This window comes from Neodiprion fabricii, chromosome 5 (genome assembly GCF_021155785.1).
Source record: "Neodiprion fabricii isolate iyNeoFabr1 chromosome 5, iyNeoFabr1.1, whole genome shotgun sequence".
Lineage (NCBI taxonomy): Eukaryota > Metazoa > Arthropoda > Insecta > Hymenoptera > Diprionidae > Neodiprion > Neodiprion fabricii.
This window is the reverse complement of record NC_060243.1, coordinates 29297899-29315301: the sequence shown is the minus strand read 5'-3', so window position 1 is coordinate 29315301 and position 17403 is coordinate 29297899. Positions and strand designations below refer to the sequence as shown.

The 17403-nt window shown below is 41.4% G+C and overlaps 1 protein-coding gene across 1 annotated transcript; it reads left to right on the top strand.

Annotated features, from left to right (window-relative positions):
- Positions 1-9806: 9806 nt before the first annotated feature.
- LOC124182843 lies at positions 9807-16004 on the top strand. The gene is made up of 5 exons (XM_046570596.1): positions 9807-12626; positions 14382-14605; positions 14691-14922; positions 15383-15557; positions 15649-16004. Exons 1-5 carry the CDS (start codon positions 11591-11593, stop codon positions 15887-15889), a joined length of 1908 nt encoding a protein of 635 aa, XP_046426552.1. The 5' UTR covers positions 9807-11590; the 3' UTR covers positions 15890-16004.
- Positions 16005-17403: the final 1399 nt, after the last annotated feature.

Here is a 17403-nt window from a genome sequence, read left to right as displayed (position 1 = left end):
AGAGTCACGGCGTGATTAAACGTGCATGCGTTAATGAAAATATAACATTAGTTATAATATTACGATCAATTTTCATGAAGTACATTTCTTTGCTACGATTATTATTATTATTATTATTATTATTTAAAGACGTAAAAATTCTATAAGAATTATAGATATGGAATTATTAGCCCGTACTACTATTATTATTATTATTATTAGTATATATAGAAATTAATTTATACACGTAACTTTATTAAAAATACAAATAAAAGTCAACCGATCAATCAGGAATGATGTATAATTTATTTAATATACATATATACATACATATATATATATATACGTACATATAGATGAAAAATTTTACCGAACAAAAAGAATTTCGTGGAAAACATTTGTGCGAATCTCTGTAAATACAACTGTTAAATCGCTGCAGCAGAGATTGAATTTATGAGAAGTTGAAAACTATTGATCCGTTATGTATTAACATTTGATATTACAAGAAAATAGCATAAATAATCAGAAATTATTTCATGAGATATGTATGCGTATATTTATATATATATATATATATATATATATATGAATATAACATATATACAAACATATACGATTATTAATACACGTATGTATAACAATTACATATTGTTTGTCACAAAGATGTGTATCTTCTGCGGTCGTTTGACCAAGAACTATTAGCCCCGTTCGATAGAAGGTACATGATTATACATGAATACACAAACTGATATACATACGACAGTTGTACATACGTAGATGCATATATTAATACAATGTATGTATAGCGAGAAAAAACGATGCGGAATGGGATGTGTTGAATAAATATACAACATCATGTGTAATATGTCTCGTCGTTAATTGAGCCAGTGCTCTCAATTTTATGCCAATCGTGCAGACGATAACAATATTGTCTATAACGGCGGAATCAGTAGGCCGGGGTGGGGGGATAAAAAATAGACAGGGATAATTTGAATTACAGTTTCACGATACGCGTCTAACTGCAACTCCGTCTAAACGATTCCGCCGTTGGTTTGTTGGTGTGTATATATATATATATATATATATGTATGTTTGAGAATTTATTTATATTTTTCTTTTTAAACCGCCAGTTTTTCAAATTCCTCGTCGGGATTCTATATCCCCTCTCTCTTATTCTCTGTAGGTAATCCGTTATCGTGTACAAAATAATATAAAGGTGAAAATGCACGCGGTTCCCGTGCGAGATTGCAAACAATTCTGAAAACTGACGGTTCGAAAGGGGTAGAAAAAAAAAAATAAATAAATAAATAAATTAAAAAATTAAGGAACTCGGGGAAAAAATTTCATCGGTACAACGAATTATTATACACAAGGACAATTGCTTAATATACGTGGGTTGAAAGGAAAAAATTAATTTACCAATCATTATATACCTAATTTGAATTTCCAAAAAGAATACGATGAAAATACAAAAGAAAAAAAAAAAAAAATCTAGCGGATATTGTAAACGGGAGAAATTGCTCGAACTTCTCAACGATGAAATAGTACGGAGAGAGAAAGAGAGGAAAAGTGCTGCAACGACTACGTCACGTGCATAACCCTTCAACGTTGCAGTATATAGTCACTGCGAAATCTGAGTCACCCTGTAATTTGATATCTCCTACGCGTGCGGGTCACGCATTTACGGATTAAGGTTCGTTCTACATAGGTGTGTGTATACATATATATACACACACACACACACATATACATACATGTATATTTATGTATGTGTACGTATAGACCGAGCGCATGCACAGGTGTATTATCAATAACGAATCGCGGAGAGCTTCTCCCCGTCGTGTTATTAAAGCACACAGTTATTGCACTGGGCTGAAAGAACGTCTATGCGTGCCTGAGCGTAATTTGCATCGAAAAGTAAGACGACGCGGGCGAGATTCTCAGAAATTGACATAGAACTGCACGATTAGAATCGTGTACCTGTACGGGTATACCAAGTTGTTTCGCCCTGATCACGGGGGTTGAAATTACCCCGGGGAATTCCCTCTTGGTTAGTTATCACCGTATATACATAGACGTTAAAATCAGATTTTAAATACTATTTTCTACGAATCTTCGCGGGGTGCGTGTAGTTTTTTATATTATTTCACTTCCGCTCGGATTATGGATGAAAAAGAAATTGTCAAAACACCAATCTTTGATCAAACTAACTTTTCGTAAAGTATTTTTACAATTTTTACAACCACTAAAGAGTACATGTCTATACACTATGCAAATGTGGGGTTAATTGTTGTTCCATGTTACATTAAGCTGGCTGTATTAATGTGTGCGGTATATTATTATTGTTAAATTTGCGAACGAAAATAATAACGCAATGCGTTTATGATATGCATAGAATGTGTTGTTATTAAGATCGTTAGAGGGTCGGGCATTCCTCACGCAAATGTCCAACACAATCTGGTATTACCCGCAGGCTGCACGTACGATAAATTTATGTAAAAACACGAAGGCAAAAACTTGAATTTTGCTTTCTTCGCCCCCTCGAAATATAAGTTATAGGTACGTATAGACGCATGTATTGAGCGCATTATTTTCCGACGCAGCTCATGCTTGTTGTACGTAATACGCGTATGTGTAGGATGTGTATAATATAATTAGCCATTCAGATTTATTGTGCATTTATCGAAAAGTGTTATTAATCTTAGTTCGCCACTGCGGTGCTCCCTCTCTCAATACACGTGATTGATAAGCGCACCAAGGCGATGCACAACTTTAATAATCCAGTTAAGTGTATTTCAGTATCATGTGTATATATTACAGCTTTGAGAATCTTTCGCCTGAAATTTACGACACTTTTGCATCATCTTTTCGATTCAGGTTTAACTGAAACCCAAGAAATCGTTCAAGGGATTGAAAAACCATCGAGGCGAGGATTCGCAGGATGATGAAGGGTAACGAAATATCGAAACTTTCAGCTTCAGTTTCGGCGGAAAACTAGGATGTGAACGCCTCGGCGGTCGGGATTCGACTGACCCTGCGCGCAGCCACTCCGCGCATCGATTTCAACCAACCAATGAGACGGAGACACTACAGCGGGTGACAAATCATCGCCCGTCGCAAAAATGTAGTAAAACTGTATAATTAACGTCTTCCCTTTCCATTTGCATATCGCGACTGCACGCGTCTTTGGATTTATACCTACTGCGGTGGACAATTTCACGGCGAAATTATTGTCTCATAGGTGTAAAATGTAAAACAGACAACTCTGATAATTTACGGAGAAAACAACTTGTAAAACCACGTTTGCAAAAGAATGTAAGAACGAGAATGTGCATACAACAGTGAGAAAAGGAAAAGAAGATCGTTCCGATGGCGAACGCGCGTCTGAGAATAAAAAAAGTCAAATAAGATTTCGCTGTAATGAGTTTCGCGCAGGACACACGTTGACTTCTCGCGGATGCCTCTACGCAGTATGCTTGTTGCGTGTGTGTAGTATCGCATACTTAAACATCGAGCTCGCATACGTATAATCGTGTATAAGATACGTAAAAGGAATAAACGATTGATTTAGCGTAAGCAAACGTGTATCAGGTCACGTTCAACGGTTATTTGCTCCAATTGAAGCATCTATCTCTTCTCCGTTCCTGCACGATTTTCTGCCAAGCGTATAAAGTATGTATCAACGTTATACATGCGCGCGAAAGACGTAAATTACAATCTCCTAGCTGAGCAAAAGTCCCCGGACGCAAACCCCCGGTTGGTGAAAAATTTTCCTCACAGAAGCCCCGACTGGATGCAACGCCGAGTGTAAGGGTAAAAGAAGAAGGCACCTTCTTCGCGAAGGTAACGAAGAAGAAACACGCCCTGCAGCAACCCCATGTAGTACGAATGGGAACGAATTGGGTGTGATGGGGGAAGGGGGGGGGGGGGGGGGAGCGGGGGGGAGGGTAGGGAATTTGCAGGTCTAGCGTAAACGGAGACTCGCCGGGTTATTTGACGCCGTTCAACTCTTCTCTGCAGCCGTTACACTACACCTGCATCATGCGAGTAGGGTTGCACCTGACACGCATCGCGCAGCCCCCCCTTTGGGGGTGAATAAGGAAACGGGATAAAAATAAAAAGGGGAGGAAACGAGTGCGATGCGCGGGCGAAGAAGGATAGAGGGGAAAAAAATACAAGAACAAAAAACGACACGAGAGAGGGAGAGAGAGAGAGAGAGAGAGAGAGTGAAAAAGGGGGGAGAGGAGAGTAAAACGAACTGCGTACGCACGATAAGGGGGTAAGGCAGGAGGCAAAGGGCGCGGAACTCCGGAGGCCGTACAATACGTTAATAGCCGCTCTAATACCCTAACTTACGGTGTTTCTCAAAGTCAGAACACCCGGAGGGTCTTGTCTCCGTGTACAATGTACATGCATACGTGCATGCGGCATACACGGGCGCAATTCGATCCAATATGCACAACAAGGGTTATCGAAATTCCGATTTTACTGACGGCACTCCTTGCACTGCAGTTCGAAATTATTAAACTATTTTAACGATACTGATTCATCCAACTATTTTAATTTTAGTTATTCTTCTGAATCGGTTTCTTTTTTTATAATTTTCAAATCAGGGAGCGATGGGGGGCAATAAGTTGGCGAATCGACGCCATTTTTGATTTTTGAATTTATTGAGATGGGGACAAATTATTATTATTATTTATTGCTTTGAATTATCCGAATCAAACGAATATCGATTACGGATGTTGTATGTAACGATTGGGATTCGTACATTTTTTTTCGATCATGTGTTTATCAAATTATTATATTCGTCAGCCACGCCGATTATCCTAGAAATGGAAGGAAAATGGACTAACAGTAAAATTGCGAATCGCTTTAAAACGGTGAGAAATTCGGCAGCCTCGTTTATATCTGATATACGATGGCTTATTTTAATTGGAACACTGAAACATAAATTCTCTGAAACAGATGGATTTTTTTTCTTGATAGTTAATTTAATGTTGATATTTGTCGATTAGAATCAATATCGGCGCAATCTTGAAGACTTAATAGTAGATTTAACGATACCAGAGTGATAATTGGTGGTATAAAAAATTGTCCCAAAAAATTACTCGTCTCAGAGCGAAATCGAATAAACTCTCCAGATTTCTTAACGTTCTAACGTGATTTGATATGAAAATTGGTTCCACGAGCTCTTGTTTTTGTATCTTGTGAAAAAGTGTTGATGTTGAATTGACGAACCTTTTGAAATGATTGGAGTTGTATGAATGAATTGAAAAAAATTGACTGACGAAGTGAACGTGACGAGAAAAAGCTTATGCGTATAAAGTGGATGAAAAAAGTTGATATAAAAAGAGAGAGGGATTAGAGGTTAGTAACCGCAATTTATTATGGCAAACAACATGTGGGTATAAGTATGCACTTTGGAGAGATATGAGAACGATTACAGTACCGATGCGGGGTCAGGTTATTCTTTACATAGGTAGACAATATTTACTTGTTGCCAATCGCCGGGCGAGACGGCGGCTAGACAAGGCAATGATCGATCTAATTCGTATAATCAGACGCAATCATACGTCGGCTTAGAAATATCGTTGTCGTACTATAACGTGCATCTTATTTGGGCCCACGGCGCATAAATGTGTGTACAAATCCTTGGCACGATAATAATTGCCATAAAGACTACACCAACGGAGACGAAGATCAGTGGCCGTCTTTGGAGCGAGTTTCGGGCTGTCTGGAAGCTTCGATTTAGTTCAAAAAATCAAAAAAAAATTAGCATTTTGAGCAGATCGAATTTTTTATCCTCCTTTTTTTCGACTGGTAAAATTTTTCTTCGATAAAACACATCACTGGAGGGAATTCTAAAATTGCAGATCAGTTTAGATGTATTTCTACGAAATGTTCTAGCTCATTTTGTGAAGACGTGATGAAATCGGTCACTGCATAAATTGAAAAAAAATATATATATATATAATCGTTGTTCTCTGAAACGTTCCGACTTCTTGATTGATTCAGTTTTCAATTTTTTAGTTTTTTCGATGAGGTTTGAATTTCGTTGGAACATCTTTATATTTCTGTTGGAACGCTTTTTATACGACTTGGGATTCCACCATTTTTTTTTCTCTACACCTCCGGAGAGTTCCGATTCATAGAATTTTCCAGGCTTTCGGAGGAACTTTTAAGTACAGTGTCTTTATTATACGAATGATTTTCACCTGGGTTTTGTGGTAAAATTTGAAATTCCTAGTGTATTATCGGAATCACGTGAATAAATGGAAGACGTAATTAGAGAAATCCAGATCGTAGATGATCAGGGAGGACATGGACAAACGGTCTCGTTGCGTTTCGCAATTAAATAAAAATTTTCACTTGTTTCTCTCGAGTATTATAAGCGAAAAAACATGATTTGGAACTAAAAATGTTATCAATTAATTCTCTCGTAATTGTAATAAGTAATCATTTGTTTTCTATGATCAATCCGAATGTCACCTCATTAACAGTCAGGCAAAAGTTTTGTTCATTGGCTGCTTTGATGTGAAATTAGCACTCATGTCATTTGCAATCATGATAGCATTGTAATCAGATACGGAAAATATATAATATACATTTCCACGCTTTAACTTTTTGTTTATTAACTGGAATTCATCTTCACTGTGCACTTCAACCTACGGTTCAATATGGCAGCGACACCTGGCGTTCGACAAAGAATAGATAACGTGTTCTTCTTTTTACCGATATACACCAATCGCCTACAATCTCAAACAATTAACGCCTCAAACTTATACTAAAAAAATTTCAATGTTAAATATGTTCAACCACAGCAATGGAAGGAAAACGTTTGCGAAATGCCGAGTCGATAAGTTTATACCATGCGTCGGTAACAACGTTGCAATTACCTACATAACGCCGATAACAAAGCAACTTTTTAATTACGATAAGGTAATTCTGCAAACAACCGAAAAAACTAACAACCTATACTCCGTTGATAATACGCGTGGGATGAGAGATCGATAACTCAATTATTCCAAAGCTATGCTTAGTTTGATTGCGGCGATGGAGTACGAAAAGGGGTGAAACGAAGTGAAAACAAAAAAAAAAAAAAAAAAAACTACGAATAAATAATAAGGTTGAACCGTAGCCCTGCAATATCGACGAATCAAAGAACATACGTATAATATGGGATAAAACAACAGACGGCAATAACCTACGATGTAGAAAAAATGTTTATAATTTATTGACTACTGTAGAAACGTTTAAAATCGTAAAAAATATCTCTAGAATAAAACAACCCTGTAATCTTCTCACTTAAATTTACTCGGGCAGATTCATGCATGCCTGCCTGCCTGACTCCCTCCCACCCTTGTGTTCCATTTATTGGTGTTATTCGTGGTACAGTCTTTACACGCGTCGCGAAATAGTGGTGGTGGTGGTGGTGGTGACGGTGGAGGCGGCGACGTCGTCGGCGACGGTAGTGGCGGCGGTGGCGGCGGCGGCGGCGGCGGCGGCGGCTGGATAGAAGAAGGAGACGTCGGGATCATATTAAGGAAAGAACCTCGGAGCAGAATCTCTCGTACAGAATCCCCACGTGGCATGTAGCCAACAACCATTCGCTGATCAATATGCTTCGCCAGCTAGAGAGAAGCTCGCAGAGTCTCTCTCCTCCTTTCCACGCGCTTTCCAAACTTCATATACCTATCCGCGTCCTTATACCTTATACTTCTATCCTGGCTCCTACTACTTTACGTCGGCACGTTTCTCTGCCTACTCCCTATTTTACTACTATCATATATACCCGCGCGTATTATTATTCGGATTTAATCTGAAGAAGATCGTTCCTATTCTTTACGTTCTATACCGCGTGTATGATTGCTCTTTGATATTCGTCGTTGTAGATTCAGAATCCAGAAAAAAAAAATCGCTTCGTTTTTTTTCTTATTTTTTTTTTTTTATTTTATTATAAAAATTTATCGCAAACATCCTCGAGGGTATAAAATGCAAGAATATAATCAAAGTTGAATGTCACGTATCGCTTACACGCGAATCGAAGGGCATGCTAGCCAACCGCACGAATTACTCTTGTAACATGTAACTTCAAATGCCTGTTATAGGACCCTTAGACGCTCCCCGAATTAAGTTTTCTCGCAAAACAAAAACTTCACTGTATCCAACATCAACGAGATATTTATTCTTTCTCTTTTAATGCGAATTACGGTAATTGACTTTTGAAAAGTGGCGACGAGATTTTGGAAAAAGATGTAAAGCAATGTAAAATTAAAACAACCACTGGATAAAGTAACTGTAAAATGCCAAGAAACTCGCCGAACTCGAAACGTCTGCGAGTTTATAATCCAACCGTTAGAACATAATCCAATCACACTGCAGAGGACGATTATACCTTGTTCTTTTTCTTTCCACATCACATGATTCGAGTCTTGAATCTAATTCATTCGGTTATGGTTTCAAGAGATTTATCCTTTTGGTTATCAATAATGTCAAAAACAAAAAATAAAATCAATCCGAATGAAAGTAATACCGTCGATCCATAGTTTCGATGAGAAGATTTGTCCTGAAATTTTTTCAAATTATGACACAACTTTTATAAACTTTCCATAACTTATACTAAAAAAGATACTATCGGCAGTTTTCGCTAATCGTTTATCCATCGTCAACTCGCGTTAGCAGAATTGATACCATTGGCTAAAAAATGTTTCTTCCAGTTCATAACGGTTGGTCTGTACAAGAATGTTCCTCGTATTACAACGAGAGAAAATTTATTCCACCAAGGCTAAGTCATCTCCTCCTCTCATTATTTCCCCTCCCTATATACATTTCAACGAATCCACATAATTTTCCTCCCGAAGGACCTAAAAGCAAACATTGCTCTATAGCGGCCGTTGGCAGTATGAACTGAACATTAGTCGGAGACCAAGAGAAAGAGAAAAGAAAATACGCGCTAAGAGTATCTAGCAAAAAGTGATTACGAAGAAGAAGAAGAAGAAGAAGAAGAAGAAGACGAAGAACGTACGTATAAGATAAGCCGCGTCATGCACAGACACACGTTATACCCAGCGAGACACGAGTATCGAAATTGTCTGGAAAGAATGATAACGCTACGAGTTAAGATTTGCCTGTTCACAGGATGTGTGCGGCACGTGGATGCAAGGCAGTTAAGGGTGCCGATACGCAGGGTACCGTGTATCTTCGCGGGTTGGGGGAGGGTTGGGGGTTGGAGTGCAGGGTGTACAGTTTGTCATAGCGGCGAACGGCCGGCAGCGCATCCATCCCCTGCAGGGTGAAAATTCCTCTAGGATTCTTTGGCGATATCTAGCGGGGGGGGGGGGGGGGGTGTCGGGGGCCGGGTGGATGGATGGACGGACGGTTCTACAGGGGGATGGCGAGTGGCAGGGGGGGGAGACAAGATACAAAGCGCTTGCGCAAACTATTGTCAGACTATCCCACTACCCCCTCGCGTGGCGATACGCCGTCCGAGTGTCTCCACGACTCGACACATAGCTATCGTTTTACAGGTCTCGACACAGGCGCGGAACACGGACATCTACATCGCACCAACTACCCCGTCTAACGGAGGAAAGACACGGACGTTGATATTCTGCACCACCACCACCACAAGCCGGGGAATCCGCGCCAGTAGCGTCAGACAGGCGAACGAAATGCTTCGAAGTGTGTCTGTGTGTGAGAGCGATTGAGTGTGCATGGGTATGTATGTGCCGAGATGTAGTTGTGGCGTAGTTTTAGTTGTGGAGTGGATGGTTGGTTGGTCGGTTGGTTGGGTTGGTCGGTTGGTTGGTCGGTTGGTTCGTTGGTTGGTTCGGTGATACATGTACGTTAATTCAGTGCCCGGTGCGTCTCCGGCAAGCATGCCTCGTCGCAGTCATTCATGTTGCATACGCGGAATCGTTGATTAAAAGTGATATATCGTTACATAGGTGTGATAGTTACGTATTGTTTTTGAGAAAGAAATTAATTAACTAATTTGAAGAAGAAGAAGAAGAAGCAGAAGACGAAGTAGAATAAAAAAATAAAAACCAAAAAAAAAAACAGAAAGAAACGGTATATGACACACGATACTATATGTATATAATGAATGTGTACGTATTACTGCGCGCGCGACAATTATAAATATTATATACACGTTTTACTGCGTACGCGTGTACGATATATTTTACATGACTATGAATATTACTGTACGAGATACCGTGCTGTAACGATTATTCGTTGATATAATAACGCTTTAAAATAGAAATTAAAGAGACCTTACACGGCCGGATAAATTAATTAATTCATAAGATAATCAATTATACAAAAGAAGGACGTCCTCAGGCCTGAACGAGTTTCATACGTAATGTATTGTTTCACGTGACTGCGGGTGAAAGTAAAGAAGTTTAACAAAATTTGTACAAGTCAGGATCTCGAGACCGACAAGAAGACGAAGGAGATTCCAGCCTTTTTTCCCTGATTAACATACTCATTGATAAGAAGAACCGCGAGTAAAGAAGAGGGAAATTAAGTGTTATCGGAAACAATTGCGATACTATTTGAATATTGCGGATTAGAGGAGTAGTAAATGAAAATACAATCGTACAAGTAAAAAGAGGAAAAATCGTTGAGCCAAATTCATCAAACTTCAACCACCCCCTCGATCATCCTTCTATATCTCTCCCCATTTCTGTCTACACATATATCCGATCGTGAATCTGTCCCTATCTCTTTATTTTCCCTCATCTCGGCGATTTCTCTGTTGCGTACTATACCTAGTCCTATAATCTAAGAAAATCGCGTGTATGTATGTGTAACGATAAGCGGGGAGATTCCGCATCGAGCACCGCACCCCTAAGAAATTGAATCGTTGACACGAATCTGCACACAGCAAGAGAGGCTCTCGGTCTCGGAGGGAGGGAGCGCTGACGGAAAAGAAGGGGGTGATGGTGGTTGGTGCCGGTGTTGGTGTTGTGCAAAAGTAAAGCACAAATTTCGACCAGGCCTATATATATACATATATATATATGTATATATATTTCTATACATGTGCGTAAATATCTATGCGTATGTACTGCAGATATATCGTTAAGAATACCAAGACAGAAGAGCAAATTCGAATGGAAGGAGTGAGGGGTGATTTTTATACGAAAGTTGTAAAAAGTGGCACTCGCAGAAGCAGCTGGTGGAAAGGCGCGGGTTGTTGGTGATGGGAGATTTTATTAAGGATGCATACCTGTCACCGTCATCGTTTACCATTGCTATCAACGGTGCAAACGTCAATCGACCGTCAGCCGACACTCTGGCACGTTTACGCGAACGAAATAATAGTGATTCTGAACCGGGTAAACCCGCAGCTAATCGTACAGCACCATCAGCAGCCTCAGTCACAGCAGCAGGGCAACGAGCTTCAAGAACCTGCGGATCAGTGTCGGGCGAGAGGTCAGAAAAAGTTGGGAAATTCGGTGTCAGGGGTGAATTTCTACGGACATTCGTTACCGTCTGGAAGAAAGTACATCAGTGCCTTTTCGGTAGAGGAGTATCCACTCGGCGATCACAGAGAGGATATAGTAAATCGACCGAGGAAGCAAGGTGACTTTTCGTTGTCGCGATGCAGCGCGATATCACGACCTTAGACTTTTCCAAATTGCCAGCAGGATCAACGGGTCAGAAATCGACGCCGTTGGCATCGCCGGCCGATCGCGGCTTGATAGACAGCCGTGAAAGGACACCGAGACAGGCTGCACGTTTGAACGAGGGTACCAAGATTGCAAAGACCGGTGAAGAATCGTTCGGTGTCACAATCAAGAACGGTGCTGGGAGTCTACTCTCGTGGATGTCGAGGGCGGTATATCGAACCTCGACGAAGTCTCCGATGCCCTGTTGTCTCCGGATGGTCGTACTGTTCCTGTGGATCCTGATACTGCCAACGATATTCGCCCACCACCAGGACCATCAAGGCTGTCCGGGTTGCCCGAGGTACAGAGACCACCACTCTTTCCACCATCACAATCACCACAGTCAGAACCATCACCATCGGCAGCAGTCGAAGGCCTCCGAGGGTCTAAAAATCGGTGGAACCGAACCCAAGCCCGCGAGGAACGATCCGAGTCCGGATGACCTAAGACTCGAGGCGATAAAGCATCAGATCCTGACTAAACTGGGCCTCCGCGGTCGTCCCGACGTCAACAAGACCCTGGCCAGTGTGTCCAGGAATTTGGCCCTGGAGACGCTAGTCAGAGCCGAGGCTCAGCCACAGCAGTTTCCGCCGTCGTTTTCGCAATCGGGCGGGGGCTCATGGAGGCAGCAGAAGCAGCCCCATTCGAATACGGTGCACCGTCACCGAGCGGGCATTTACAACGAGGAGCGTGCCTACAACGAGTTCTTCGACGAGAACGAGGAGTTCTCGTACAAAAACATGGACCAGGCCACCGAGAGGACGACGATTGTTACCGAGGCCACCTCGTCGACGACGACGACGATTCCGGCCTTCCGGAGCGACACTTCCTACGGGCAAAAGGAGACGGGTGCGAACGGGGGCGGGAGCGACTCGGAGGACAGACCCAGCGACGACGAGCAGCCCCACGAGGAGGAATTCGACGACTTTTACGCAAGGACATCCGAGATCATTACTTTTGCTGAACCGGGTAGGTATAACAGGTCGGCGGGATTAATTGGGACGGGTATGTTCTATCTAGATATAGGCGCCGGCGCCGCAGTGTGCATAATTGTCTACGTCCGGTTGCTGGTGCAGCAGCATCGCTTCGACGTCGAACCTTTTGTTCGAGTTGATGGTGCAGTGCAGCGGTGCAGTGGGAACGAAGGCGCGTCGTAAGGAAGGCTAATCCTCTCTCGCTCTCTTTCCGTTCTTCCTTCCCGCCCCGTCCCCAGTATCGACTGTCTATATCCCTCCGGGAATCGACGATCCGCAGCGAGATCGAGCGCCTTCCGTAAATATTTACCGATCGCGCCCGCTCCCCGGGATCGGCAGTGTTTAAGAAAGGCCATTTTCGCAGGAGAGCGAATGAGTCGGTGAGTCGGTGGGGTGAGTGAGAGTGAAGGGGTGAGGGAGTAACGCGATAAATTACATACACAGCACGGTGCAAGCCACACGTTGAATGCCACGTGGCTCGGACACACGATGCAGAACTTACCGAGGACTGACTTCAATACCCTTGGAGGGTGTCGTGTTTTTCCTGAACCCTCGCCTCCCCCCTTCTCGCCAGCTGCTCGTTTCTCGTTTTCGAGTACATGTAAGTTCCATTCGCTTTATTGCAGTTTATACCGGTTGCCCGAGTCGCCGCAGCACAATTAGGCGGTGCCCCAACCGTTAAGCTTAGGGGGGGGGGCTAATCGCGTACTGTTCTGTCTTGAATTTAAATGCGATCAATCTATTTGTACGTGATTCTCCCCTACCAGTCTAGACGCCAAGTCCGCGGATCGAACCATTCTTCAATACAACCACTGCACGCATACCCCGCGGCCTTTCGAGTAATAATTCAAAACCGAGCACCGGCCTGAAGTTAGAAGTTTGACGCCGCAGCAAGGGCGGTTATCTAACCCCGCGTCGTTCTTTTTCCCCAATCGGCGAGTCTAGCATAACGTCGACTTGGCACACAGCTCCGCTTTAAGTAACGCAGAATCTATCGAGCTAATGTAACGTGAGACAGAATCTTATACGCAGTAGAATCTCGCTCTTTCTTGGTATTCGTTGTGTACATACACCATGGTTCTAAAAAGTGTGAAAGGAATACGGTTCGTCTCCGATCCTCCTGCATAGCGAAATCAATATCAACTCGAAAATATCTCGTCCCTGTCTCTTTTTCGTTTTCTTCTTTTTTTTTTCTTTATATTTCTCCTTCTTTTTTCAACATATTATACATGCTAATACATAACCGATTGTGCGAAACGCGTCTTTCAAATACACACGCACCTCGCATTTGGTAACGACGCGTTTTCACCGCAGACATGGGGGCGGTAACGTGGATCGTGTATTGCACCCACACAACCGCGTAAATGTGGCCGTAAGGCTATGACCGGACGCAGTGTCTTGTCGGTTGTTCGGGTGGAGTTGGCATCACGTGGAATGAAATTATGGGTCTGTCTTCATGTCTGTGAGCAATTCTCTCATACATACATATCTACGCGTGTGCGTAGCAGCAGGGGTTGACTCACCCTGAGATTATCCCCTCCAATCCCACCCTGCCCGACTAGCTAAGGGGTGGTCCATCAGATCGGAGCAAGTACTCCGCCACTCGATGAGCGAAAAAACCTCTCCCATCCAAAAGATTCCAGTTTAGTTGTTGAACCGTAATTAAACCTTTTTCCTGTCTTGCGAACCCCAAAGTAACCTTCCACCGGTGTCGATCTGACGTTTATTAATCTGTCATTACCTCGTTTAGGTCACACCCTCAATGGACAACCGTTGTTGGAGTTCCCAATGTCGACTGGAGAACCGGTACTCGGACCTCTGAGAATCAAGAAAGCAACTCTGTGGGCGCTAGTCGAGGTGAGGCGGACGGTTCATCACTATCAACATCATCGCCAGGGTCAGAATCACCAGAGAAATATCACCCTGTGGGTGTTCAGAGTTCGTTGCGGTAATGCAACCCATCTTCGCGGTAAAGTACGTGCATCGCTGTAGAGGAACACTGGAATCGGTATCATCGAACAAGCACGGTCGTCATTGCTCCTATTTCTGGTCCCTTTAGGAACTTGGACAACATCTCGACATGGTTACTTCACTCGGGGTTAACATAGGCCAATTAGGGTGGCAGAAATTCGACGTCACCAGCGTTGTCATGGACTGGTACGCCCGCGACGCAAAAGCCCAGAAGGACAAATTGACTCTGCTGGTCGACTGCACCGGATGTGGTTTACACGTGCATGTATCAACCTTCGGACACCCACCGAATGAGATAGAGCCAAGCCTGAATACACAAGGTAAATAATAAACCAAAAAAATACAATAAGATTCACATAGTGGTCGTAAAAAATCTCCCGCAAGTTACACCGCGATTTTTTTTTATATACGTATATCTTCGTCCTAATCAACTTGAGTGGACGGTATTCATTACCGTAAATGCTGTCAGAATGATGAAGGACGTGACGGAATTGTAAATACACTCGGGAAATAAATAGGCCGTTTAATGGCGGCGGCCGCGATTTGGTCCACCTCGTGACTTGAGAGTTTCTTTACAGCGTGGCTACGCTTCAGATCGGTAAAATGCAAATTTTGTTGAATTCTGCGGGAATGAGGTGAAAAATTTTTACCTTTGATATGACGGTACAGCTATTTCCAAGCTTCAGCTAACCGGAGAGGGGAGGAAACCGTACTACGTTGCAAACGATGTACGCGTAAGTATTGAACTACTTACATTCAATCCGAAATTAATCTGCACAGGTAAAGATGACAACAGGCCATTTTTGGTTGTCCACACCGATCCGACTGGAGTAAAACGCATCCGAAGACGAGCCGTCGAATGTAATGGACCACTGATGGGCCAATGCTGTAAACAAAGGTTCTACGTTAATTTTTCCCAGCTAGGATGGGACGACTGGATAATCGCACCGCAAGGGTGAGTTCATTCTTCCTAATTTTCCCTAAACGGAGAATATTGACCGGCGGTGGTTTAATTGTTTTCCTCGTGTTTCTCGATTCTTCCGCAGGTACTATGCGAATTATTGCCGAGGTGATTGCGGGGCGGGTCACAGAACACCGGATACTTTTTTAAATTATTATACCCACGTGATAGAAGAGTATAGAAAAATGGATAGACTCGCGGGAATGCAGCCATGTTGTGCACCCTTAAAGTTCTCATCCGTATCTCTAATTTATTATGGCCCTGATTCGAATATAATTAAAAGGGATTTACCAAAAATGGTCGTCGACGAGTGCGGCTGTCCTTAGTGATAGTGTCGGGACAAAATTTTGACAAATTTTCAAATAAATAACAAATTAATAAATAAATTAATAAGTAAATTATATACAAAATAATTCAATTATTAAATAAATGAGTAAATAAATAAACAATATTATAATAACAGTAATCATACTCAACAACAATAATAACGTTTATGATAATAATTTATCAAATTTAAGGTAACTACAAGAACAAAAAAAATATATTAATTAAATAATGAAATTTCTAATGAGGTAGATTAAAAATAAAAAGAAAAAACAACTGATTAAATCACGGAAGCCTTATGTAGATATTTCTCTCCGTCATTTTTATAATTCTGCTGGATTGTGTAAGTATACCGATACCTACAGGGTGTCTCATTAATTTTAATCCAAGTAATGGCATTAGAGAAGGGTAACAATATTTTTGTCATTTCAAATTCGACAGTTGGGGAAAGAAAAAAATTGTAAACCGATTCTTTGAAACGGTACCAATTATGTGAGATATTGAAAAAAAAAGAAGCAAAAAAAAAAAAAAAGGTACCTCTCGACAAGATTGAAATTTGACGAGGCAGCGTGAGTGGAGGAAAAAAATTAGGTACTTATTCGTACAAATTGGAAAAATAAATTGAATATAAATAATTATAAAAGAAAACTGTTGCGTTCGAGCAAGATTTACGAGCTTGAGACACTCTGTACAAATCTGTATAAAATAATACAATATTATTATTATTATTATTATTATTGTTGTTACTATTGTTATTATACGTGCAAGTACTATACGAACGGTACTATATTTAATATGTAGGAACGAAAGTGCGCCATTTGCTTAACATACGCCAGGGAAAAGACATTATATAAATATAATGCAGGTCAAGCTTACAAGAGCTGAACAATGACGATGGCTCCGAAGCTTATACACATATACATATAAATATACACACTGTATAAAACTTGCTACTTACCGTCAAACGCAGGGTGATTTTCATCTTTTATTCTCGTGCCGCTTCATCGTCATCATCATCATCATCATCAGTGTTTCTGTAGCTGCCAATTAATTTTTTTATCTTTATCTCGAACAGTCTAGACGCGGGCGATTCTGAGTTGTGTAAAAAAAAAAAAAAAGATGTACATTATATATATAAAATGAAATTGGTAAGCAGTGAAGAAGATATATAATAATAATCGCGAGGTATCGATCTTGTAACGCTTTTTGTCCGCAATAAATTTATCCATTCATTCTTTAATATTGGAAATCGTTGTAAATATTTGACTTGAAAATGTTTCTATTTTTTTTCCACAGTCGTCTATTTTTACACAGAACTGCGTCTGACTATGTTGTGTATAATATATCTCACTTCGGAGCTCGTGTTTTTATTCGGTTATATGAATAGCTAGAAAAGCCAATCAATCTCAAGCCTATCAGGCGTTGTGTGGAGAAAATCGGTGAAAGCGATTTTCTTTCTTTACAATATTCGGCATAAGAATGAAATCTTTCATTTTCTCGTCTCGCTAATCTGATC